At 44.6% G+C, this 27,099-nt stretch overlaps 1 protein-coding gene and 1 long non-coding RNA gene across 2 annotated transcripts in view; one reads left to right on the top strand and one right to left on the bottom strand.

The window, feature by feature from the left end:
* Positions 1-5,885: 5,885 nt before the first annotated feature.
* Positions 5,886-27,099, top strand: part of SLC1A4 (solute carrier family 1 member 4) — a 35,093-nt gene continuing 13,879 nt past the window's right edge. Inside the window, exons 1-6 of the mRNA XM_082216393.1 lie at positions 5,886-6,685; positions 12,756-12,798; positions 18,299-18,361; positions 19,048-19,116; positions 22,341-22,507; positions 26,691-26,924. Coding sequence (XP_082072519.1) covers positions 6,150-6,685; positions 12,756-12,798; positions 18,299-18,361; positions 19,048-19,116; positions 22,341-22,507; positions 26,691-26,924 — 1,112 coding nt within the window. The 5' untranslated portion in view covers positions 5,886-6,149. The remainder of the gene's footprint in view (positions 6,686-12,755; positions 12,799-18,298; positions 18,362-19,047; positions 19,117-22,340; positions 22,508-26,690; positions 26,925-27,099) is intronic.
* The window catches only part of LOC309528859, a 414,370-nt gene continuing 401,070 nt past the window's right edge, over positions 13,800-27,099 (bottom strand). Inside the window, exon 3 of the long non-coding RNA XR_014217928.1 lies at positions 13,800-13,853. This is a non-coding gene — a long non-coding RNA (uncharacterized lncRNA). The remainder of the gene's footprint in view (positions 13,854-27,099) is intronic.

Genomic DNA, 27,099 nt, shown 5'->3' with positions numbered 1-27,099 from the left:
AGGAAGCAAATCGGCAGAGAGCTCAGGAAGGAAGACAGGCCTGGAAAACAGCAACGTAAATGAAGGACATGTGCAAGAAGAAAAGATGGGACAGTGAAAAGTTTGTGCACAGGAAGGATAGTTTTATTCATGGTCACCAATTCACCACCAGTATTCGGATGACCTGCTTGCTGTTGCACAGATTAAGCAACAAGGGTAGCAAGGTAACAACACTGGTTGACTGATGGGTTGTTATGGGTCTTCAAAGCTCCCCAAGATGAATCTTCTTTATGTAGTTCGTTAGTTTTGGAAGCAAAAATGGCAACACAGTTGGTTTTTTAATTGATCACTTGAGAAAGCATAGCCCACAAAGGTTAATTGGTCAGAAGCTCATTTCTGTCAGGGTTTTTTTTTTTTTGCAGATGCAAATCCAAACCCCAACTATCTTCTTTCTCTGCAAACTCTCATTTGTGCAATACCTGGCCAACACACTGCAGAGAACACTGTGACTTTGTGGAAATTAAATATTCACCTCAGATCAATCAATGTTTTCTGTTATGTTTATCCACGATGTTTGGGTAATGAAGTAATATCTGCTCAGCTGTCTGAAACTACTTGAAAGCAAGGCTGCATTTCTCAAAATATGTTTCCACAAGGTGTGGGAACCTAAACAGATTCAGACCATTGGCAGCGAGAAAGGATCCATTGGGATTATGATAAAAATTATAAAAATGTAATATGGGGAAGTTAATGATTGCTAGGCTATGGCAGGATGTTAGGAATGTTCAAAGACCCTGATTTTAGTGAGGGTCATCACTAAATCTGTATGTGTCCATGTAGAAGTAAATTATCCAGATTTCAATGGGGTTTACTCCCAAATTATGCTTGCATAGCAGTGCTACCTTATGGATATAGATATCACTGAATCTGAAACTCATTTCCACCCTATGTGGAAAGTTTCACTTTTCTGAGGGGTATCTTGGCAATGAGGCAGCAAGTGCAGAGCAGAGTGGGAAAGCGATTTACTGTCTACTATTTGACAGAGTGAGGCAGGTGTTCATTATTTAAAATGCTATTATTGCATTTTTATAGCCAAGGAGGGGGAGAGGTGCTTGTGTGAATTTGCCAAAAGTGCCAAAAAAACCACCTGTGCACCTTGACTTTAGATGGGAACACAATTTGTGGCAAAATGTCTCAGGCTGGTCCTGGGGACTTATTATCAACCTGCTATGAAAAATGATGAAAAATCATAATTCAATATGGGGGGAAAATTGTAGAAGGGAATTTGTGCCACAGTGATTCAAATATCTTGGCTTGAGGTTATAATCCTAAAATAGAATTAGCTTTCCAGAGGCAAGTACACACCATGTACCTTCCCCATTACCCAGTTCATTGGATGGTTAATTATAATAACCTAAGGTTACCAGTATAGTAAAAGCCATGGTTTTCCCAGTAGTGATGTATGGAAGTGAGAGCTGGACCATAAAGAAGGCTGATCGCCGAAGAATTGATGCTTTTGAATTATGGTGCTGGAGGAGACTCTTGAGAGTCCCATGGACTGCAAGAAGATCAAACCTCTCCATTCTGAAGGAAATCAGCCCTGAGTGCTCACTGGAAGGACAGATCCTGAAGCTGAGACTCCAATACTTTGGCCACCTCATGAGAAGAGAAGACTCTCTGGAAAAGACCCTGATGTTGGGAAAGATTGAAGGCACAAGAAGAAGGGGAGGACAGAGGACAAGATGGTTAGACAGCGTTCTCGAAGCTACAAACTTGAGTCTGACCAAACTGCGGGAGGCAGTGGAAGACAGAAGTGCCTGGCGTGCTCTGGTCCATGGGGTCACAAAGAGTCGGACACGACTAAACAACAACAACAGAGGTTACCAGATTTTTATCAATGAATCCAGGGACAATTTTCAACTTCAGTAGGAATGATAGGATTTTGGCAGGGGACTCATTTGTAAATCCAGGGACTGTCCCTGGGAAACGGGGACGTCTGGTAACCTTATAATTACCTATGTGCTAGAAAGACTATAGATCATGACACAAAGTGCTATAGATCATGACTCAAATAAGCATCTGATTCCAGTTAGATGCTTATTGTGGAATGGGGGGGGGGGTTCTCACGCAAGCAAGTTTTTCAGAGGGTCTACATGATTGGCATCAAAATGCCAGCCTGTATTTGCCCTCACCCCATGAAATCTGGAATTACTTATTCTGGGGGAAATCCAATAAATTAGCAAAAAAGCCACCCCACCCCTGTTGCCAATGAACCATCTGTGATATCTGAATTATTATTATTATCATTTGTTAAATTTTTATTCAATCTGAAGATCACAGGGCAGTTCACAACATGAAACTAGAAAACGAGAACACAGGATACACGATAAAACAAAAAGAGAAACCAACCAATTATCTCCCTCTTCCCACAAACACATTTAAAAGGATGGAGGATGTTAATCAGCCTAAGGCCTGGTTGAAGAGGAGCTTTCCCCCCCTGCGCCGAAAGATGTATAATGAAGGTGCCAGATAAGCTTCCCTGGGGACAGCATTCCACTCCACAGAAAAAGCCCGTTCTCATGTTGCCACCCTCCGGGGTCTCTTGATGAGGAGGCACACAAAGAATGTCCTCAGGTGGCGATCGCAGGGACTGGGTCATATTACCTGTTTATGACAATAAGCATATCTGGAAGCACTTGGAGTTCACTCCCGGATTAAATTCATTACCATGGTCCGGTTTTGGGAGACCCTTAGTGCCCCCATGCCTTTCCTCTTTGCTCATTCAGTGGCTCCCTGCCAGGGTGCCCAGAGGGAGAGGCCAGCAGAGGCGGCGGCTTCTGGTCTGCCCTTCTACTTGCTCAGGTGCAAGCCCATGCAGCCAGGTACACTTGCTCTGAGCCTCGAAGGGCTATGCTGGCTGCGGGGTGTGTGTGTGTGTGCTTTTTCGTTTGAGTTTATAACTTTATTCTAACAAGACTGCTGCCCTGAGCCTCAAGCAAGCTCTCTGGGCAGTGTAATGCTTGGTCCTGGTCCTGCTGTGCAGTGGCGTAGCGTGGGTTGTCAGCACCCGGGGCAAGGCAAGTAATTTGCACCCCCTAACCTGTGGATTTGCGCCCCCTAACCCTAACCCCCAGATGTTGCGCCCGGTGCGGCCGCCCCCCCTGCACCCCCCACGCTACGCCACTGCTGCTGTGCTACCCAAAAGGAGTGTCTGGAATGCCTCCAGCTGCCTGAATGCTCTCCAGTGCCCTGGAGAGGACCAGTCTAGGCCCACTTTCCAACTCTGGGAGAGAGTGGAGGCAGCAGCCACCGTCCCTTGCATCTCTTGGTGGTGCAGAAATTGGCACTGGGTACACTAGGCCCTGTTGCCTCTGCCTCGCCACCCAGAGGGAGAAGAGAACAGAGACAGCGGCTGTTCTTTGCAGCTGCCTCTCCCATTTGCTTGTCTGAATAGGAGACCAAGGAGCAGCGGACAATGGGGAGTAGCTGCCATCATCTCTGCCCTCTCTCTGGGCAGCGCAGTGATCGGGGTTTGGCTTTAATTATTATTATTATAAATTTTATTTATACCCCGCCCTCCCCGGCCAGAGCCAGGCTCAGGGCGGCTAACACCAGTAAAATTACAGTAAAAACATAATAGGAAAAGAAACCACCAATTTAAAATACAGGTTTAACAGGCCCAATCTTCCTCTCCTCACCACCTTGAAGGGTAGAGTGGAGACAGCTGCTTTTTGCAGTTATGGACACTGGGGCCGAAGAAGAAGAAGAAGAAGAAGAAGAAGAAGAAGAAGAAGAGAATTTGGATTCAATATCCCGCTTTATCACTACCCTAAGGAGTCTCAAAGCGGCTAACAATCTCCTTTCCCTTCCTCTCCCACAACAAACACTCTGTGAGGTGAGTGAGGCTGAGAGAAGTGTGACTAGCCCAAGGTCACCCAGCAGCTGCATGTGGAGGAGCAGGGAAGCAAACCCGGTTCCCCAGATTACAAGTCTACCGCTCTTAACCACCTACACCACACTGGCTCTCTCCCAAGCGATGGCCAACCATAGGACCACAGGAAGCTGCCTTGCACTTTGTCCACCCATCTCTGTATTGCCAAACACTGATAGAAGTGGCTCTTCGGAGCTTCAGGAAGAGGAAGCTGGGGATGTAGACTGGGACCTTGCACATTCAAGGCAGGCGCTCTCCTCATGGAGCAATGACTCTTCCCCATCATAAAGGATAAAGGTAAAGGGACCCCTGACCGCTAGGTCCAGTCGTGGCCGACTCTGGGGTTGCGGCGCTCATCTCGCTTTATTGGCCGAGGGAGCCGGCATACAGCTTCCGGGTCATGTGGCCAGCATGACTAAGCCGCTTCTGGCGAACCAGAGCAGCGCACAGAAACGGCGTTTACCTTCCCGCCAGAGCGGTACCTATTTATCTACTTGCATTCTGATGTCCTTTCGAACTGCTAGGTTGGCAGGTGCTGGGACTGAGCAATGGAGCTCACCCCGTCGCGGGGATTCGAACCGCAGACCTTCTGATTGGCAAGCCCTAGGCTCAGTGGTTTAACCCACAGCGCCACTCGCATTCACCATCATAGAGTCATATCATTGTAGAGCTGGATGGGATCCCAAGGGTCGTCTAGCCCAACTCCCTGCAATGCAGGAATCACAGCTTCTTCACCCAAATGAAAAATGCTAAGAGGAACTTTTTGCTTCCAGAGGCAATAATAATAAATTTTTCTTTATACCCCGCCCTCACCAGCCAAGACAGGGCTCAGGGCAGCTAACAACCAATAATAAAAACAATCATAGCCACTTCTTGGCCACTGTCGTGCAGGGGCACCTAAGGCACAGCCACCTCGGGTCGCCTGCTGGCTCTCTCCCCCCAGGTGGGTCCACTTCCCTTTGCTTGTCTGCTTTGGGGGCTGCGGGCGGGGAAGAGGGGGGGCTGCTTCCAGAAGCTCCTCAAAAACCTCCCCGGGGCTTCTCCCGCCTAGCAGTGGCGGCTGCTGCTCCTCCGTGATGCCCAGTTAGGGGGCAGCGCCTCCGGGGCGGCCTCCGCGGCCACCCAAGCGATGCCAACCTGGGAGCGGGCTCCGCCGCTCGCCGCAGCTGACGCACGAATGTGGCCCGCGCTACTATCAGGGAATCCCTTCTCGGATTGGATGGGATTCCACGGGATGAGCGACGATTGGGCCCTCGCAGCCGAATGAAGGGGTCGAACGGCAAGGGCCGCACCATTGCTGACCACGGTATTTGCAAAGTTGGCCTTGGACCACAGGACCATCCTTTGACCTTCCTCCTGCTTTTCCAAACCACCCTGCAAATAGGGGGTCGCCCGGCGACCATATTTTCTCTGTTGTTGTTATTCTTCTTAAGTGGGAGTTTCTTATTTTAAAAGCGTGCGGCCATTGAAATGCGCCCCCCCCACCCCCGTCTCCAGAAGTGGTTCGGCCTCATTACGCTGCCCCCCCCCGGGCGATTCTCTGCCAGCCGCTTCATTCCGCTTCCACGCGCCTGGGAGAGAAGGTGGCGCGCGCCTCCTCTACCTCCTGTCGCCTCCGTCACCATTTATGGGGAAAAGCAGGAGGAGACCGGAGGCGCCCAAAATAAAACTGCAGCGGCATTCAGCACTCCGCCTCCCCGGGGGGATCCCGCACGGGCGGGCGGCCGGGCAAACGGCGAGCCGAGGGGGAAAGTCTGCCTTTCAGCCCCTGCAGACTGACAGCGGGTTCCAAGCGCAGTCGCCGCTCCGGCTTTTGGCTCCACCCCCTCGACAACTCCCCCCCCCCCGTTTCTTGCTTCTTTTTGGGAGTCCGGGGTTCAGCCCCTCCACTTGCAGCGCCATGAGCTGTACCAAAGAAGAGGGGAGGGGGCGCGTGTGAGGGGAGGAGCCTTGCGAGTGGGAAGGGGCGGCGGGAGCAGCTGAGCCCAGACCGCCTTCGCCTTGCATCATCCGGGCTGGGGGGGGGGAGAGGCGAGGAGCGGAGCCGGGCGCCGCTGCCCACCTTGCCTGCGCCTCACAGCTGCTTCGGCCGGCGAGCGCCCTGCCTGCCTGCCTGCCTGCCGCGCGTAAAAGAGGCTGTGAGGGCGCGCGCGCGCGACGCTGGGCGAGGGGAGGCTGTGGCTCCGGCCGGGAAGGGCGAGCAGCGCTGAGGTAAAGCTCCCGCAGCGCGCCGGGCAGCATGGAGAAGCCCGACGAGAGCCGGAATGGCTACCTGGAGGCGACGGTGGTGTCGGGCTTGGAGGCCGGGGAGGAAGGGGCGCGCCGGCCCCGCCTGAAGCTCTTCCAGCTGCGCGGCTTGGGGGGCTTCCTGAGGAGGAACTGCATGGTGATCCTGACGGTGTCCGGGGTGCTCCTCGGCGTGGCCATGGGCGCCCTGGTGCGGCGCCTGCACCTCAGCCCGGCGCACGTCGCCTACCTGGCCTTCCCGGGGGAGATGCTGCTCCGCATGCTCAAGATGGTCATCCTGCCGCTGGTGGTGTGCAGCCTGGTCTCGGGCGCCGCCAGCCTCGACACCCGCTCGCTGGGCAAGCTGGGCGGCATCGCCGTCGCCTACTTCCTCATCACCACCCTGCTGGCCGCAGCCCTCGCCGTCGCCCTGGCCTTCATCGTCAAGCCCGGCGTGGGCGCCGGGAACCTCAACAAAAACTCCCTGGGCTTGGATGACACCGCGCACACCGGCAAGGACACGGTGGACTCGTTCCTGGACTTGGCGAGGTAAGGAGCAAACTCAGGAATGCCACGTGTGTTGTCTTCCTGGCGCATAGTCTCCCATTTTGGGAGAGTAGCATCTATGCGGGGTTTCTTTTTTTAAAAAGCCCTTTGCTAACCTAGTGCGCTTTCTGCCAGACTCCGTGGAACTCCAGACGTGACTGACATTTCGAGATTAGAACCCTGGACATTCCGGCCGGTTAAAAAAATAAAGTGACACGCGCACCCTAGGCTTCTGTCATCAAGCCTTCCTCTCTGGGCAGTTTGTTAATAGTTAGAAACCTTGGTCTTCGTAAAAGGTACTCGGAGCTAGGGAACTCGTGTGTTGCTATGACTGCCAGTTATTGAGATTAAGAGAATTAAATAAGGATTTGAAAGCTTGGCCAATACATAGGTGCTTGTACTTCAGGTTTTTATTGCACACAGGTGCATGATCAGCGCAATCTAAAGGCCAAAATGGGCAGGATTGAGCAGGATTAAGCCAGGCACCCCCAAACTCGGCCCTCCAGCTGTTTTGGGACTGCAGCTCCCATCATCCCTAGCTAAGAGGACCAGTGGTCAGGGATGATGGGAGTTGTAGTCCCAAAAACAGCTGGAGGGCCGAGTTTGGGGATGCCTGGTTAAGCTCTTTGTGCTTTCAAGCGTTTCATAGTCCAATAAACTTTGGCAAAAAGTCATGTTGGTTTACAGAAGAGTATTGCTAAAGAAGCATTCATTTTAATGCTAACTCCAGAGCAGAGGTAGCATTTCTCTGTTGAAGCAAAAATAACAATGTCTTGTGACACATTAAAGTTTAAGTTGAACACTAACAAATTTTTTTGTGGACTGAACTGTTAATGGATCAGAGTCCTGCTTCCACTCATGAAGCATATCCTGGGTTGGGAGAGAGAGAGAGAGAGAGAGAGAGTTATAATAACCAGGGGATAGGATAGGGCTTGGTCAAGTTATTGTTTATATCTGAATAGCCAACATTTGGTTTTGGAAACATCGTGTGCTTTTTCTGTATTGTTTTAATGCTTCTGACTTGTGATTCTCATCAGGGACGCGGACTTATAAAAAATATTGGGGGGGGGGCCGGGAAAGCTCATGAATAATAAATAAGCTCATGAATATGCAAATAAAGTGGCGCCGCCTCCTCGTGAGCGAATAGGGGAGAGCGTGCTGCGCCTATTAATCAGCTCCAAAGGAAATTGGGTGGAGCTTTTGCTCGGGAGGGAGGGCAGGAGGTATGCAGGCAGCCCGACCCTGTGCATTTTGGGCTTGGGGAGGGGCGGCGATGGCGCTCTGCTGGAGGGGCGCCGGAGATTATTGGGGGGGCACAGCCCCCCCAAACGAATTTTTGAGGGGGCTCGGGCCCCCTCAAGCCCCATGGAGTCGGCGCCTATGATTCTCATTATGTGTCTCATAATTTATCTCCTTTGTTGTGGTCGGATTGTATCTTGTGGAGGTTTAAGCTTTTGGCACCTGTTCCCTCTGGAAGAGTGGAAGATCTATTAACATGGTCCACTGAAGTCTTTGGAGAGTTTTTCCAAATAGAGTGGCAGATGCTGCTTTGAAGCCCTAGTTCAGGGGTCTGCAACCCGCGGCTCCGGAGCCGCATGTGGCTCTTTTACACCTTTGCCGCGGCTCCGGGGCGGATACTAGCGAGGGGAGGAGGCGCATTGTGCGCCCCGACACTCCCCACTGTGGCGGGCGCTGTACTGGCTGTGACGTCGCATGGGGGCGGTGCATGCGTTAGTCATGCACCGTCCTGACGTCACCTTCCCGCCCGCCCACTACATTGTAAGGGGCATGTACGCTGGTCACTGTTTTGAAGGGGAGTGAACAACACACACACACACACAAAAGGTAACTTGTTAATTTAACGTTTATTTCTATGAGGAGGATTAATTCTGAGGGGTCAAACAAAGAAATAATTTAAAAAAGTGACAAAAAAGTTATTTTTATAATGACAAGTATTGCGGCTCCCAGTTTTTTTTTTCTTCGGAAACGGGTCCAAGTGGCTCTTTTTGTCTTAAAGGTTGCAGACCCCTGCCCTTTAAGCACTCAAAGCATCTTTTATCAGCTTGAGTTGGGCGCCAGCTGCAACCATATCTGGCTTAAGATAGTGTAGTCACAGTTAACCTAACCTAACCTTCAACTTAGGTTGCTAACAGACTATTGCTATTTTATTTGGGACAGTCCTGAATTAAACCCTCTGGAGGTCCCTAGGCAGTTGAAATCTCATGTGCACTCTCTAGTGGGATAACATTGAACTAAGAAAGCTTGATTGTAATTTTCTTTCAAGATAAAATGAATATCGTTGTGATCCGCTGTCACAGGGGTACTAAACAGCGTGGAGCCCACAGGCCAGTGCCTACTCTGCTTATTTGGTAATCCAGCACCGATTTGGGGATCCAGTTATATACCAGCAAATTCAGGTTGCACAATTAGAGTTGGTTGGGAGGTCTTATGCAACAAACCCGATTCCTCAAAATATCAGACTTTTTGAGATAAGGAAAGTTGGGGAAAGTGGGAGATAACATTTCCATTTATTTATCATCATCTAACTCTCCCCTCCAATAAATCAGAACAAATGTCTATTAAATAGCCAATGTTTTCTTATGTCCCTGCAAATAAATTTGGATGAGAATGAGTGTTCTTAGACTTTTGTAATGTGTTGTACTTGGGGCTACCTTTGAAAATGGATCAGAAGCAGAGGTGAGGTTGGCTCCACCTAGAGCAGCAAGATTACTGACTGGGTGGTTTGACCATACTAAGCCTGAACTTTAACAGCTGCATTGGCTACCAGTGAGTTTCTGGGCCTGATTTTAACTGCCAGATTTAACCTATAAAGCCCTAGAGTGTTTAGGGCCAGGTTGCCTGAAAGGCTACCTCTTGCTTCATATTTCTTGATTTAACATTCCCTATGCTTGATAGCCTGCCTCAACAACCAATTTCTGTCTCTTTGAAGTGTCAAGGTATATTAGCCACATATCCCTATTTTATCACACTTGAGAACAGCATTTTGTATGTGTAAAATTCTGAACTCTACCCATTTCTCCAAATAACATGTGGTTTACTTGTGTTCGCAATTTGTTCTGTGATAAAATTGAGGCATTAGTTGAATGCTTTGGGGGCTATTTTCCTTTTTGTTTGTTTGCTTAGTCTCAGATTAACCGTTTCTGTGTTGTCATCGCACTCAGAATCTACCTGCTCTGCCTCATTGGCTGCTGCCTGTGGGGGCAGGAAAACTGCCATTTCTTCACACATTTTTGTTTATGCTATTGTGAGAGAGAAGAGTTGGTGACGGGCCATTGTTTTCCGCTGCACTCATGCATCTCCTGTGTTACCTAGTTCCTGCCCGACAGCTTTTGATGCTTAACTGTTAACTGGGGCACATTGATTTATAGTGAGATAACCATATCAGACATTGATTTTGCACTTGCTAGGGAGTAAAAACCCTGCTGAATGCAGTAGCGCCTATGTCTGAATAAACATGTGGAGCAGAGCTTTTCAAACTGTGTGTCATGGCATGTTAGTGTGTCGGCTGCAGTGTGCAGACGTGTCGCACGAACACTCCCTGTGATCCTCCTGGGGCTGGAAAGGGGTTAGTTTAACCTCCGGTTTGCTAGTAAAACTGAATTACTGTGTTGCTAAATGACACATGCCTAAAAAGTGTGTCACCAACACGGAAAGGTTGGAAAACTCTGATGTAGAAGGTTGCATTTCTGCCTGTGCAGTCAGGTAAAATCAGCTCAAATGGACTTTTAGCAGTGTCTCCAATTTGTCATTTAGCCCCCTACACCCCAGCCAATGCTGTCCATCAAAGTAGAAGGTGTTTCCTTTTTTTTTTTTTTTTTTTTTACTTAACATTCCCGGACCATCCTGAGGCCGGATTTAGAAGGCAATTGGGCCAGATCCGGCCCCCAGGCCTTAGTTTGCCTACCCATGATTTATACCCTGCCATTCCCCCGATGGGGCTCAAGGCAGTTTAAAGATAAAAATAAGAACTGTTAAAAACATACAAAAAGAAATCATTGAAAAAGGATTAAACATTGATAGAATTTAAAACATATATAAAATCTAGTAAAACCATACCAATAGTTACAATAAAAACAGCACAGCGCCATTTCATTAAAAGCAGCCAGTCCCGAAAAGCAGTCTTCACCTGCTGGCAGAAAGACAACAGGAAGGGAGTCAGCCTGGCTTTTTCAGGGATGGAGTTCCAAAGTCTGGGAGCAGCAGGCCCTCTCGTTTTCCCCACCAAGCATGCCTGGGAGGTGATGGGAGCATGAGAGGAGGCCTCCCACAAAGAAAACCCAGGCGAGTTCATATGAAAGTATGTTGCTTTGAGCATAGAAAAGTACCGTATTTTTTGCACCATAACACTCACTTTTTTCCTCCTGAAAAGTAAGGGGAAATGTCTGTGCGTGTTATGGAGGGAATGCCTACGGGTGGCATGCCTACGGATTTTCCTCCTATAAAAACTATGTGCGTGTTATGGTTGGGTGCGTTTTATAGAGCGAAAAATACGGTAACTGATACATTTCTTTTCTTTTCTTTTAAATCAACTATGAACAGTACAAATTAGCTTCCTGTGTGTGTCTAGTTAGGCTGCAAAGACGGGTGGCAGCAGTGAATGTACACAAAGCGCCAACGTTTTATGCAGCCAAAGAAGTTTGGGATTAGTTTAAAGAAACTTGTTTGGAATACATCTGAAAAATACAGTCTGATACATTTTGTAAAGTTTGAAATAGAACAGTACTTCAAACCCTCTGAATTATTCCCCTTCGTTTCTAGTGGAGTAGGGGTAGAAAAGCAACAACAGGAATACTCAGACGCTGGCAGAAGCAGTTTTCTGGGCGGTTGTGTGCATGGCTGCTCATGGCTGTGGGAAAGCTCACTCAGTGTGAGTTGAGTAAAGAACGTGAGACCAGGCAGCTTATCTGTGGTTTACATAATGGCTCTTCCCTTTGTCATACCAATCTCACTGGTTCATTTTATCTTCATCCAATAAGTCCTGCAAGCTTATTGTTTTTCTTTCCACCGCTGTACAGTATATAGACTCCAGTCTCAGATGTATTTTGTTGTTGTGGTTGTTGTTGTTGTTGTTGTTGTTGTTGTTGTTGTTGTTGTTGTCAACTGACGCTGTTTGCTCTGTGTGTGCCTCTTCTGGGATCTACCCGCTCTCCCTTGTGAAGTGTGACCTGAGTTGTATGGGCTGTTGTGGAAGACGTGTGTACATCTGTACATGCAGAATTGGGCTGGTGGGTTCTAGATTACCAGATCTCATCTCACATGCTATCTTTGAATTACACAGCAAAGTTAAATGTAGCAGTAGTTGTAGTAATAATAACACAAAACGCCTAACCTTTTCTAAGACAGGCTGGCCATCTAATACAGGCTTTCTCAACTTCGGCCCTCCAGATGTTTTTTGGCCTACAACTCCCATGATCCCTAGCTAGCAGGACCAGTGGTCAGGGATGATGGGAATTGTAGTCTTTAAACCTCTGGAGGGCCGAGGTTGAGGAAGCCTGATCTAATAAATAAGATACAGATGGGGAAAGGAAGAGGGAAGGAAGTGGAAACCTGCATTGATGTGGCTGCTTCTTTGCTGGCCAACAGATAGAGTCTTGTTGCCATGCTGAGTTGGAGCAGAGTGTTCTTCCTTGCAGATTGAGGCAGGACATTATTTGGAGAAGCATTAAGAAAAGTCTGGACTCAGTGGATCGGCCAAGGGACTAACCTAATGACATCTGTGGGATCCCAGGAGGCCAGTTTGATGATGGCTCTTTTAAAAAAGTTGGATGTTCCATATGGTGGGGAAATGTCACGTGACAGTTGTTGATTCAATTAGTTCATTCCTATATTCTGCAACGGCAAGTGTGTCTGCTGAGGCCTAATAAGATTGAGGCAAGAAGTGATTATATGGCATTGTGCAACATTGTTAATGCTGAATTAATACTCTAATCCTACTATATAGGCATAATGTTGTACTAATGTGAAAAGAAATAATTAAGTTGATAAGCTGTCATTAAATTCTAATCTTTCGTTTTCTTCTCTTTTTCCTTTTTTTGGGTTCCCGCCCACCCAGAAACTTGTTCCCAGCAAATCTTGTTGCTGCAGCCTTTCGATCGGTAAGTTTCATATGCCTTTTCCTTTCTTTCTTTGGATTGAGATTTCTGAAGCATGTGACCAGGAAACAGAAAACAGAAACCCAACTCAATTCCTAAGGGGATCATGTCTTTGATATGCTTCCACTGAGACATAATAGTACCTACAATTTTTTACCCTGGATGATTAAGAAAACAAATTATTATTATTATTATTATTATTATTATTATTATTATTAAAATCAAGGCAACTGATCATTTACTTGTTACTGTTCATGTACCAGTTTAAACAGTCACTGAATTTAACCCTTAGTGTGGTTCAACTAAGTATAGTAGTTCACTAATCAAGATGAATGAGGGGTTGCAGAAATATGTAGACTCAGATTTAAAAGAGGACTGTTTGCCCAGATGTTGTGGAGGGCACAATGAATTTGGATATCTAGCAATTTCAACATGCTGAAGACAGACTAATGGAAGAATTTGAGCACGGAATTCTTTCTTTTTATCTAGTGCATAACCTCTTGATGAGAAGCTACCCACTAGCAATACTACAATGGATATTCTGACATTACCATGATGTATTTCTGTGGCGCGGGCAGAATCTGGCTATTTCAGAATTATTTTTCTCCCTTTTCTTGAACTGGAATATTATCTCACATATACCTCACAGATCTCCCTCATGAAGCAGCTGCTGTCTGAGAAAATTACCTCTGATTCCACAAATAATTCAGTTTCCACCACTTGTCAGAGGGTCTTTCAAGTCACCAAAACTACAGTTCTTACACAGCCTCCTTAGTTCTGTAACATACTGATCAATAGTTTGCTTTTTGAATGCATATTTCTTTGCATCATTCTTTTTAGACATACTGTATTCTTCAAATTTATCAGTTATTTCTTTTAGTTTCATATTCTCACCCTTAGCAAACACAAAGTTAGGATATATGTTCAGTGTTTACTCTTCCACTAGGGTTGCCATATTTTGAAGAGCAAAAAAGAGGACACATTCTCCGACTTCTACTTTTAACTACAGTGGTACCTCGGGTTAAGTACTTAATTCGTTCCGGAAGTCCGTTCTTAACCTGAAACTGTTCTTAACCTGAAGCACCAATTTAGCTAATGGGGCCTCCTGCTGCCGCCGCGCCGCCACTGCACGATTTCTGTTCTCATCCTGAAGCAAAGTTCTTAACCCGAGGTACTATTTCTGGGTTAGCGGAGTCTGTAACCTGAAGCGTCTGTAACCTGAAGCGTATGTAACCCAAGGTATCACTGTACAGATCACTTTGACAACTCTAATTTTAAATACTCCTACTAAATGTAGGCTATAGAAGCTATGATATATATCGCTAGTAGCAATGTTCTTAACTTTTCAACAACAAAATAATAAGAATACATACAGTCATACCTCGAGTTGAATGTGCTTCCGGTTGAGCGCGTTCGAGTTGCGCTCCGCGGCAACCTGGAAGTAACGGAGCGCGTTACTTCCGGGTTTCGCTGCTCGCGCATGCGCAGACGCTCAAAATGATGTCACGCGCGTGCGTGGAAGCGGTGAAACGTGACCCGCGCAGGTGCAAACGCGCCATTGCATCTTACGTTCCGTTCGGGATGCGAACGGGGCTCCAGAACGGATCCCGTTCGTATCCCGAGGTACCACTGTATTGCTCGCTCACTTGCCACATGAAAGTATTTGGGCTCATGTTCACATCTTTGTGAACATAAGTGTGCGCAGAACAATTGAGTAAACTGTTTAACATGTACATATGTGCTCTCCCTAAGGGCAGGAGAGTGTTAACCCTTGTCCTCCCAGACTCCTTTCCCAAGATCTTGTAGCTGAGCCAATATCCTTTTAGTTCAGCCACAAGAGAAGGGATTTACAGTGGTGCCTCGCAAGACGAAATTAATCCGTTCCGCGAGTCTCTTCATCTAGCAGTTTTTTCATCTTGCGAAGCAACCCTGTTAGCGGATTAGCGCTATTAGCGGTTTAGCGGCTAAAAGGCTATTAGCGGCATAGTGGCTTAGAAAAAGGGGGGGAGGAAAAAAAATCACAAGACTCGCAAGACTTTTTCGTTTTGCGAAACAAGCCCATAGGGAAATTCGTCTTGCGAAGCGCATCGAAAAACAGAAAACCCTTTCGTCTAGCGGGTTTTTCGTCTTGCGAGGCATTTGTCTTGCGGGGCATCACTGTATACAGTACATAGTTAGTTTAAGATGTTGTTCTGTTGTGATTCTCTGCTGCAGACTAGCTTAGCTGGGTGCCTTAGATCTGAGTCTAATGCACTTAGAATTTTTTTCTTGGGCTACTGTAAACAAAAAAACCTGGACATATTGCCAAATTTTAAAAATCTGCCCAGACAGAAATTTTAATCTTGAAAAAGAGCACGCGTCCTGGAAAAAGAGGACATATGGCAACATTACACAACATGTAGAAAAGTTGATTATTTGATCTTATCAGTTTTCTCTTCTTCTCCCGTTGCTGCCAGGTAGAGTTCAAACCTTTGTCTAAACCTTTTCCAATTATCTGAAATATCCCCTCACGACTGCAGGCTTGGTGATAGTTGAAACATATTCATTCCTGTTTATAATAATTCCTCCACTTTAGCAGCACTTACAGATATTGTTGCTTTCACTGGGTGTGGCTCCCACAATTTCTTATCATTTGTTTCTAGCTGTACATCCAGAAAACTGCTTTCAGTTGATTTAGTTTGCTCCTCATTCTGCATTTCAGATGTCATGTAATTATTCTGGATCAACAGACAAACTAGAGGAATGAGTAACGGTTTGAAACAACTTTATTATTCAGAGACTGTAAAACAAACATGTGCAGGCAACTTCTGTGCTTTGGAACTGTCTGAATCATGTGACCTTAGGACAAATCTTCACATTACAGTGGTACCTCAGGTTACATACGCTTCAGGTTACATACGCTTCAGGTTACAGACGCTGCTAACCCAGAAATAATGCTTCAGGTTAAGTACTTTGCTTCGGGATGAGAACAGAAATCGTGCTCTGGCGGCAGCAGGAGGCCCCATTAGCTGAAGTGGTGCTTCAGGTTAAGTACAGTTTCAGGTTAAGTACGAACCTCTGGAACGAATTAAGTACTTAACCTGAGGTACCACTGTACCAGTTTCTTAATACTTAACACTAATCTCTGAATTATAAACACTGTCATGACAGGTGTAGCAAAAGAAGGTTCTTTATTTATTATTTTAAAATGTTTTGAAACTGCCCATCTGTGTAGATTCCAGAGTGATATTCAGTAAAGAACATGCCAAAAATACAATACTCAAAAAGCAATAAAACAGCACCACTCATAATATGGAAGTCACATTTTAAAAAGCCAGTTCATAACTTTAAAATGCCTGGGCTAGAATTGTAAAGTGCAAGTAAGTTCTCATTGCCTTGAAGCTATGGCTGGGGAAAAAAAAAACCCTATTGTTGTCAGTTCATATACCAAAATATTGGGTTGACAATCCGATTGATTAGTTCATAATTCTAGTGATGCAGATGCCAGCTATTTTCCTTGTGGTCCCACTGTTTCAACAGTTCAATTTCCTGGCCTCCGATCTCTACAGTACTACTCCAGCTTTAATTACCGTATTTTTCGCTCTATAACACGCACCCGACCATAACACGCACGTAGTTTCTAGAGGAGGAAAATCCGTAGGCATGCCACCCGTAGGCATTCCCTCCATAACACGCACAGACATTTCCCCTTACTTTTTAGGAGGAAAAAAGTGAGTGTTATGGTGCAAAAAATACGGTATGTTCTATGCATAGCCTTGTCATTCCTCGTCCTAAACTCCCAATCAATAGCTTATATTTTTATAGCTCTCCCACATTCCTTTGACATGCAAAAGGGGTTACTTGGCAGCAGTTTGAGTAACCAAGTTTTATGCAAAGTTTCATAACCCTTGCTCTGTTAGCAGAAAAAGGTGCTAGTTTGCATGTGGCTCACTTTTTTATTTTGGGCATTTCATGCTGGCAAGTACTGGGAGTTTTTTCAAACTCTTCCTGTGTAATTCATGCTTCTCTGCTTGATTTAGCATACATGCATTTAACATTCTGCCTATCACTTTTTTACATTTTTGTCAGCAAATACTGGCTTGATAAACTGCAGTCCTTTCTGTTAGCTAATGAAACAGTGTGGCTTTCATTCATGGATAAATTTGGGGTAGGGAGGCAAGGGGTGTGTGTGCTTGCTCTGCCTCCAAAATCATAAATCTATTTATTTCTTTTAACGTACACAGGCACATAGAGGGATGCGGGTGGTGCTGTGGGTTAAACCATAGAGCCTAGGACTTGCAGATCCGAAGGTCGGCGGTTCGAATCCCCGTGACGGGGTGAGCGCCCGTTGCTCGGTCCCTGCTCCTGCCAACCTAGCAGTTCGAAAGCACATCAAAGTGCAAGTAGATAAATAGGTACCGCTCCAGTGGGAAGATAAACGGCATTTCCGTGCGCTGCTCTGGTTCACCAGAAGCAGCTTAGTCATGTTGGCCACATGACCCGGAAGCTGTCTGCGGACAAACGCCGGCTCCCTCTGCCAGTAAAGCGAGATGAGCGCCGCAACCCCAGAGTCGTCTGCGACTGGACCTAACGGTCAGGGGTCCCTTTACCTTTAAAATAATGTATTGGCAAACAGAAGCTTTGATTGGTTGAAGGTTGAAAGAAAAGTATAAGGGCTTTCTGTGTAAGGTTGCCATGGAATGAAAGCAAAGAAGCAGCACTGTTTTTATTTGTTTATCTATGGATATTATTTATTTCATAACACACACACACACACACACACACACACACACACTGCTTGAGTGTAAAAAAAAGAAAGAACCTCACAGCGGTTTACAAAGAAATATCCACAACTACTTCAAAAAGCAGAATACAGTGAGCCCAGACACAAGCTGAATATACTGCTTCCTCAGACATTGTACATGCGCCACCAGTGTGTCTCTGTCAAAGGAGACAAATAATATCCAGGTACAGCCAAGGGCAGGGCAGGAGAACATCTCAACTGAAAATAGAGCACCTAATAGTGTTGCCATATTTCAAAAAATGAAAATCCGGACACAAAAGTTGTTGAGGCCCCCCCCCACTTTTTTCCAAATCTCCCCAAAAATTAATTGACGTTTTTGAGCTATTTTTAAGGAAATCCATCAAAGCCCGGAAATGTCCGGGAAATCCTAGGCATATGGCAGCCGTAACCTACCATTGAATCACAGGAAAAGCTGGATATCGGGGACTACATATTGAAAGCAATGTTATTTATTTGTTGAATTTAAAAGATGTTTCACCTGCTCTTTAAGAAACATTTTTCACAAAGGGTCTTACAAAACACACATCAAAACACAACACAAAGATATTAAGAGAGCAAAACTGACCTCTTAATATCAGTAGAGCCTCATCAATGCGAGTAGCAGTTTCCGAAATTACATGTAAGAGATCTGAGATGTTTACAAGCTGTTTTAGCAGTGAGCCGGTATATCTGTCTACCAGTGCACCAAATAGGACTCAGTTTATCCTTTTGCATTTACAGTATGCCACCGATTATAAAGCCATAGTAAGAAACGCAACTATCGGAAACGTTACCATTGAAAAGGTAAGCAATGGTTTTGTGTTAATTTCACCCTCTTCATACAAGATTTAGATTAGAATTAAATCTTCCTAAAGTCTTTATAAGATACATAATAACATAAGAGTGGCTGGGGCAACCCAGCCAAATGGGTGGGGTATAAATTATTATTATTATTATTATTATTATTATTATTATTATTATTATTATTTATTTATTTATTTATTTATTTACTATTTCTATAAATCCTAGGAATGCTTGCAAAAGTAAATAACACTGAATTCAATGGGATTTGTTGCTAGGTTCAGTGTATGTAAGATTGAAGGTCAGGGAATGTTCAGAAGTACCAGTGAAGAAAAGGCTCCTAGGCTACCTCTAGACTTGAAATGGTAAAAGAACACTATTTTGACAAGTGTGTTAATTTTATTTGTACCAATGTGTGTGGTGGTTTCCCTTATTATATGTATGAAGCTCTGGATGTGAATTCCCAAGCTGTGTAGCGGTTTTCCCCAAACATCTGCCCTCCAGATGTTTTAAAGTTTAGTTCCCACTTTCCCTGATTATTGACCATGGTGGACCATGGAGTTGTAGACCAAAGCATTGGAAAGGCACAAAAGCTGGGAAAGGCTGCTGTATAACAATGAATTTGCATACCTCTGTAATGATACATAGAAGATTTAATCGAAATATTGATTTTTTTTTTTTGTTAACAGTATATCACTGATTATAATGCAGTAGTGATAAATGGAACTTCTGTTGTTGGAAATGCTTCGATTGAAAAGGTAAGCAATCTTTTCACCTCTCACGTTTTAATTAATTAATTAATTGTTTTAATTAATTAATTAATGGTTTAATTAATTAATTAATTTACTTGTTTTCACCTCTCACATTTTAAGGTTTCGCATAGATCTTAACATGTAAATGCTTCCTTTAGAGTTGGACTTTTGGCTTCAAAATGTGTATGATTTTTTAAAAACTAAAGCACTCTCAGAGAACATTGTCGTTTAATCCTTTGTCAAACACAAGGGCAACCTCTATGCAGTGACCTGAAGCCATTCTTGCAGCCCTAGAGTTGATGTTGTTGTTTAGTCGTGTCCGACTCTTCGTGACCCCCTGGACCAGAGCACGCCAGGCACTCCTGTCTTCCACTGCCTCCCGCAGTTTGGTCAAACTCATGTTTGTAGCTTCGAGAACACTGTCCAACCATCTCGTCCTCTCTTGTCCCCTTCTCCTTGTGCCCTCCATCTTTCCCAACATCAGGGTCTTTTCCAGGGAGTCTTCTCTTCTCATGAGGTGGCCAAAGTACTGGAGCCTCAGCTTCAGGATCTGTCCTTCCAGTGAGCACTCAGGGGTGATTTCCTTCAGAATGGAGAGGTTTGAGGGATAGGCAAATCAGCCTGTTTCTTCGTTTGTGTCACTTAAAGGGGAAAAGGCACATTTTCGCCCATTTCTAGGGCTTGCTGATTGTGGAGGAGCAACCAGCCTGCTGGAGTCCCAGATCTTCCAGGAAATCGTGAAACGACATGATGCTTCATATTTAGAGTCTAAAACTATATAAAACACATTTGATAAAAGTTCAGTTGCTAAGGTTGTGCCATATTGGCCAGTTACATCAAAGCCATTGCCCTCTCTGTTTTGTGTCTCATAATGTGGGGGTGCCAGTCTGCTAAGCCCCCTTGGTCTGGTGGTGTTGCTGCTAAATGCCAGGTCTTTCGAGAACAAAACATCCGTTATCCATTATTTGTTTGCAGATGAGAGCGCTGGCTTGGCATGCATAACTGAAACCTGGGTGAATTGACTGGGTGGCCCCATTCTCAGGTGCTTGATGCAGTACCAGCCCAGTTTACGTCACTCATCCATAAACATTGCATATCCTTTCCCTGGAGACCTATCTGCACTGTGTCTGGGTGTGATGCCTTGTCTGTGGTGTTGGGCCAATGAGACAGAACAGGGATGTTGTTAGTGTACCATTCATCCCAATGCGCAACAAACTCCCAAACTAAGCTGCTGGTTGAAGTCTTGGATGTGGTGTTGGAGAATCCTTTCACGGTAGTTTTGGGGGACTTCAGTATCCATGCTGAGGCTGCCTCTGATGGGCCAGCTTGGGACTTGATGTGTCTTAGTATGATGTCCAGATACAATCAGAGTACAGTGGTACCTCGGTTTAAGAACAGCCCTGTTTACAAACTATTCTGTTTAAGAACTCTGCAAAACCAGAAGTAGTGTCCCAGTTAGCGAACTTTAACTCGGTCTACAAATGGAAGCTGAACGGTGGAAGGGCACCGGTGGCAGGAGGCCTCATTAGGGAAAGCGCGCCTCGGTTTAAGAACGGTTTTGGTTTAAGAACAAACTTCCGGAACGGATTAAGTTCGTACACCGAGGTACCACTGTAATAGGACTGTTTACATTCCAGTTCAGATGGCATGTGTGAAAACTCTTAAGCTACAAAGAGCAAGAGCCAATATGTGCTGTACTGGGTTTATATTATATTTGAAACGCACACACACACTGAAACCATTTACCTCTTTTTGTTTTCTCTTGTAAGATTTTAATGTGGCTTTTGGACGCTTGATAATGTGGAATCCTTTTCTCATGTTTTGATCTCCTGGTGCTCTGGTATAATGGAGTCCTGTGTACATTGGAAACACAGCATGATACGCCTTAGGCTGTCCCTGAAATCTGGCTAGCTGTTGCTGACTTTGAACAGTTTTCCTTTCTAGTTCTTGAATGTTTCATTTTGTTTCTTATTTTAAATAGTTTGATTTTTATTTTTTTTGACAACCAGAGCATCTGTAAGATATGAACAAAATATTTCTAAATAATCTCTGGATTTGGCAGGTTATTGCCTCATGGATAGTTCTGGGTGTGTGTGTGTGTGTGTGTGTGTGTGTGTGTGTGTGTGTGTGTGTGTTTCCATGGGTTCTAGCATGGTTCCACATCAGCACTTGTTATGTGAACTGAGACCTCCAGGTACAGGGTGGTATATAAAATTCAGTTAATAATAATAATTATATGGTCAGTGTCTATTCAAAAATAAGTTCCTGAAAAGGTATGCTTAGGATTCTGATAGATGCAATCCAGCATTAGCCTGAAATGGATTGTAATGGGCAATATTCTATTTGATATTGAGTTACCACTTTAGCAGAGCTGGATTCTTGGGACATATGGAAAAATGGAACATCTCAATTGAATACACACCCACACACCCTGCCCTGATGTACAATGAACAATATAACATTTCACAAGCATGCCTGTGTTTTATTCTTGCTTTTGGTTACCTCTCTTGATTATGTAAGTTTTGTTCAGACAACATATGCACCAATCAAACATATGGGGGCAATTTGGGGTTGTGCCTGCAGAACCCCCAATACATGCACAGTCACCCTAAACTCTGCACAGAGTTTACATGTGTGCAATATGTACACTTGCAGACTCCATTCAGTCATTATGTCTAATGCATGTGCAGGGCAGGGGCAGTGCACACAATCAGAGTCGCTCAGTGTGCCTTTAGTCAATGCACATACAACACCGTCTTTCCTTTCACAAAATTTAACCAGATATAGAAGTAATTCTTAACCTATTGGTCTGTATAATCAGTGTATAGAGAAGAATATCAAGATGTCAACTATATGATAGCAATGGTCACTGCTGAATGGAGTAGGCTGTGACCACGTGGGATGAGTGGGAAGGGGTTGATCCTGTGACAAAGCACTAGTCCTTAAATTTTGAGATTGGGAATGACGGAGGCTCTACTGTCTTTATTCTGAGCTCTCCTGGAAGCAATATTTTCTGTTCAAGGTTTTACATTTGTGTCTAGAGACTGGCTGTTTCTAGTTGTCCCCTGGTGTTTCTACAATATTTTGCATGTATCTTCTATCCATTCTGTGACCTGCCGTAGTTCATATCAAAAGAGGGGGAAAGGGAAAACTGACCTAAAGATTTAATTTCATACAATTGGAGTTTAGCACTAATGCATTTAATATTACAACTATGTATTATTTCACAGTTCCCAGTTGGCACGGATACTGAAGGAATGAATATCTTGGGGCTAGTCCTCTTTTCTCTGGTTTTGGGAGTTGCCTTAAAAAAGCTTGGCACTGAAGGAGAAGAACTCATCCGATTCTTTAATTCTTTCAACGAAGCAACCATGGTCTTAGTATCTTGGATTATGTGGTGAGTGTTCTTTGGGACAATCCTCTCTGGCAATTTTGTGAGTTAGCATCAGCAAAAGCAGCACAAATCAGCTAAATACAGTGGTACCTCGGGATACATATGCTTCTGGTTACATACGCTTCAGGTTACACACGCTTCAGGTTACAGACTCCGCTAACCCAGAAATAGTACCTTGGATTAAGAACTTTGCTTCAGGATGAGAACAGAAATCGTGCTCCGGCGGCGTGGCGGCAGCAGGAGGCCCCATTAGCTAAAGTGGTGCTTCAGGTTAAGAACAGTTTCAGGTTAAGAACGGACCTCCGGAACGAATTAAGTACTTAACCCGAGATACCACTGTATAGGCACAGGCCAACTTGGAGATTGCCCTGACCCAACAGACTCTTCTTATGTGATGGGTCTGGATTTATCACTGCAGTATCACATATCTTCTTTCTGTGCCCATGCAAATAATTTTTTTAGGGATTTCCTTTGGTGTTCCAGTACTGGGGAACTGGCAAAACTACATGTATACGTACCCACATAGACATTTCTAGTTTACAGGTATGAAGTCTGAACCAGCCTAAGAATTATTAATGCAGTTCTTAGGGCAACACATCATCTGCCTGTCTACTTAAATGGAAGTACAGATGCCATATGAAATGCAGGATCTTTGAAATGTACAGGGGACCTGCTGCTACACTTGATGCTGTTATTTAAAAACTGCATCAGCCACTCTGGGCGGCTTCCAACAAAGATTAAGGTAAAGGTAAAGGGACCCCAACCATTAGGTCCAGTCATGACCAACTCTGTTGTTGCAGCGCTCATCTCGCTTTATTGGCCGAGGGAGCCAGCATACAGCTTCCGGGTCATGTGGCCAGCATGACTAAGGCGCTTCTGGCGAATCAGAGCAGCGCATGGAAACACCGTTTACCTTCCCACCAGAGCGGTACCTATTTATCTACTTGCACTTTGACGTGCTTTCGAACTGCTAGGTTGGCAGGAGCTGAGACCGAGCAACGGGTGCTCACCCCGTCGCAGGGATTCGAACCGCCGACCTTCAATCGGCAAGTCCTAGGCTCTGTGGTTTAACCCACAGCGCTACCCGCGTCCCAACTCCAACAAAGATTAAAAATAAAATAAAACATCAGTCATTAAAAACTTCCCTAAACAGGGCTGCCTTCAGATGTCGTCTAAACGTCTGATAGTTGTTTATCTCTTTGACATCTGACGGGAGGGCATTCCACAGGGCGGGCGCCACGACGGAAAAGCCCCCTGCCTGGTTCCCTGTAACTTGGCTTCTCGCAGTGAGGCAACTGCCAAAAGGCCCTCGGCGCTGGATCTCAGTGTCTGGGCAGAGCGATGGGGGTGGAGATGCTCCTTCATGTATACTGGGCTGAAGGTGCAAGTTGGAGCTGGTTTGTTCAGGAAAAAATAGGGGTTTGGAATAGGGTGGAGAAGGGATGTGCATGATAGGGTATTCTGCCTTGAAGTTTCTGTTCAAAAGAAAAGTTTCTCCACTAATTACACCACATTGGCTCACAGGGAGTCTGAAAACTATTTGTTTCTTTCACTGTCTTACAAATAAAATCTGTTAAGTGGTTATGCCTAGTCTCCCGCATAAAACCCATGCTTTAAGGGATCAAGCATCCTCCTTGAAACAAGGTGTTCACAGTGAGAAAAGTGAAAGTGGAAGCTAGACTTCACACATAATCACTGCTTTACTTGAAATTCATCATTTTAGAGGGTGTATGCCTGCATCTTCTTAAGAAGCTTTTCTCAGCAGTTAATAGCGTCCAATGGTGGGCTTGATCCGTAAGCAATGGAACGAATCTCATAGAACATATGACCTTAGAAACCAGACCTTTATGTTAGTACTTGCCATTAGGGATTTGTATTAGAGCAGCTTAAGGTTTTTACTTCTGAGGATAATTAGGGATGGATGAGCTCATTAAAGTTTGGCCCACCCAAGTTCTCAGCGTGAACACTGGGGGCAGCTTTCTTCCCATACTGTTCCCCCTGAGAGTAACAGAACATTGTCAGATCCCATCACTCCCAAAAGGACTTGCTGTATACGAATTCAACAAACAATACACAGGCTAGTGATATAATAGCAAAATGCAAAGTCACACAAAAATATATCACCAAGGGCAACTGACTGCTCCACAATAAGGAGCCTTCCTTAGGCTAACAAATAGAAGGACAGAGAGCCTCTTCCTGTAGTAGTAATAGTAATAATAATAATAATAATAATAATAATAATAATAATAATAATAATTTATTTATATACCGCCTATCTGGCTGGGTTTTCCCAGCCACTCTTGGTGGCTCCCAACAAAATAATAATAATAATAATAATAATAATAATAAAAGTGATAAAACATCAAACATTAAAATAAAATAAAAAATCCAAGCCTGAACAGCAAAATGCCAGTTGTGTCACATGATACTTAGATTTGAAAGTGGCCAAAGTGAGTGTGCGACTTTTGAAGGGCTGAAAGACCTGAAGGCCTGGCTGCTTGTCCCTGTGTAGACCTGTATTATCACTTATATAATAATAATAATTTATTATTTATACCCTGCTCATCTGGCTGGGTTTCCCCAGCCGCACTGGGAGGCTTCCAACAAAATATTAAAATACAATAGTAAGTCAAACATTAAAAACCTCCCTAAACAGGGCTGCCTTCAGATGTCTTATAAAAGTCAGATAGTTGTTTCTTTCCTTGACATCTGATGGGAGGGCATTCCACAGGGCGGGCGCCACTACCAAGAAGGCCTTGGGAGAGATGCATATAAGGACAGATTGGCCCAGTTTTCTAAACTATTGATTGTATACCGTTAAGATTTCACTGTACAGCCCATTTGTGGGAAGAAACGCTGATTATACCAGAACATCATTGACTCACAAGTTGATATACACACAAGTGATTGTAAAGAAAAAGACTACTTCTGTAATTTATTTATTTGCTTGTTTACACTACTTAATGTGGAGCAGTTGCCCTCGGTGATATATTCTTGTGTGACATTGTATATGAATTCAAAGCATGCAGAGATAAGGAGCCCTGGGTGTTAGTCAGTCCAAGTTATGGATGCCCTACTTTTGGGAGTTTAAACGCAAAACATTTTTATGGACCTTCTTGCAAAGCAATCCACTGGACTGTGGATTGATTAATGTTTTCTGGGCCATGATCTGCCCAGATCAAATCAGGTGTTTTTGCTCTGGAATCTGAGTAGGATTCCTCTCCCTGCCCCCGCAATTCCTAAATATAATGCCTTTGTAATATTAAAGCAATTGATAGGTGGCACCGTCATTTTGTCATTACTAAGCCAACACTCCAAGTTAATCAGTCATCAAATAATCCCCCACTTTGTAGATTATGGGCATACATTTTAGCTTGACCCTGGAATGAACAGAAATTCTCAGGGCTGCTTTTCTCCTTTTCTGGAATTTATTATCTCCCTCTTTGAAATCCTAATTAGCAAATTGAAGAAAAGCCACCCTGCTATAGATTAAAAGATCAAACAGTTAAGTTTTTTTTTTAAAGTGGGATTCAAAACATCAACTTCATTAGGTTTCATGCTCAAATCATATTTAGAAACAAATAATGTTGCTTTTATGCTTAGTGAAACCATTGGTTTATCTTACTCAGAATTGTCTGGCAACCACTCCCCAGGGATTCAGACAGGAATATTTCCTGGCCATATCAAGAAATGCAAGAGAGTCAACCTGGGACCTTTTGTAAGCTTGGATCAATTTGTTCTGCTCCTATGTATTTAGGAGGCCCACACACTTATTTAAACAGTAGTATTGATATGATGTCCCTTGCCCAATAGATGAGAGGAAGAGACAGTAACAGTTTTGCTGTGGGAGCACAGATATTTTACCTGTAGCTCTCGGATCTTCCCCTGCCCCATTTGAGCTGGATCAGTGCTGTAGGGCTGATTTAGCACAGCATGGAAGCTGACAAATAATGAGGGTGGGCCTTAAATATAAGGGTTTGGGAAATGTAGGCAATGCAGAAAGGGTAATATTGTTTGTGGGGGAAAATATGCTCATCAAAGAACAAACCTTAGTCAAATGTTTTAATTAGAATGTTATTCCAGACTTGGTCTGTATGGCATGGCTGTTGCATTCTTCGCATGCTTTGGTTTATGGCACTTTAAAGACCCTGTTCCTTACTAATGTTGAATGTTAACTTCCCTGCAGGTATGTACCTATTGGCATTACATTTCTTGTTGGAAGCAAGATAGTGGAAATGGACGACATCATGCTTCTGGTGACGAGCCTTGGGAAATATATATTTGCTTCGATTCTGGGCCACTTCATCCATGGACTGGTCGTTTTACCACTTATTTATTTTGCAATTACACGCAAAAACCCTTTCACTTTTCTGCTAGGACTTATAACACCGTTTGCAACAGCTTTTGCCACTTGTTCCAGGTTGGTGGGTGTAAGCTTTTATATGTGAAATGGGAATAGCATTATTCTAGTTCAGGGTAATAATTCTAGCTTAATGACCTGCTTAGTCATTTTCATAGCTTTTATTGCAATGCAAGAAACCCTCTTATGGGTCTCCAATTTCTCAAAATGTCACATAGGCTTTTAGAATGATATT

Source organism: Podarcis vaucheri, assembly GCF_965113315.1.
Source record: "Podarcis vaucheri genome assembly, chromosome: 3".
Classification (NCBI taxonomy): Eukaryota; Metazoa; Chordata; class Lepidosauria; order Squamata; family Lacertidae; genus Podarcis; species Podarcis vaucheri.
Note: the sequence above shows the minus strand (reverse complement) of the source record. Positions and strands in the feature narration are given on the sequence as shown.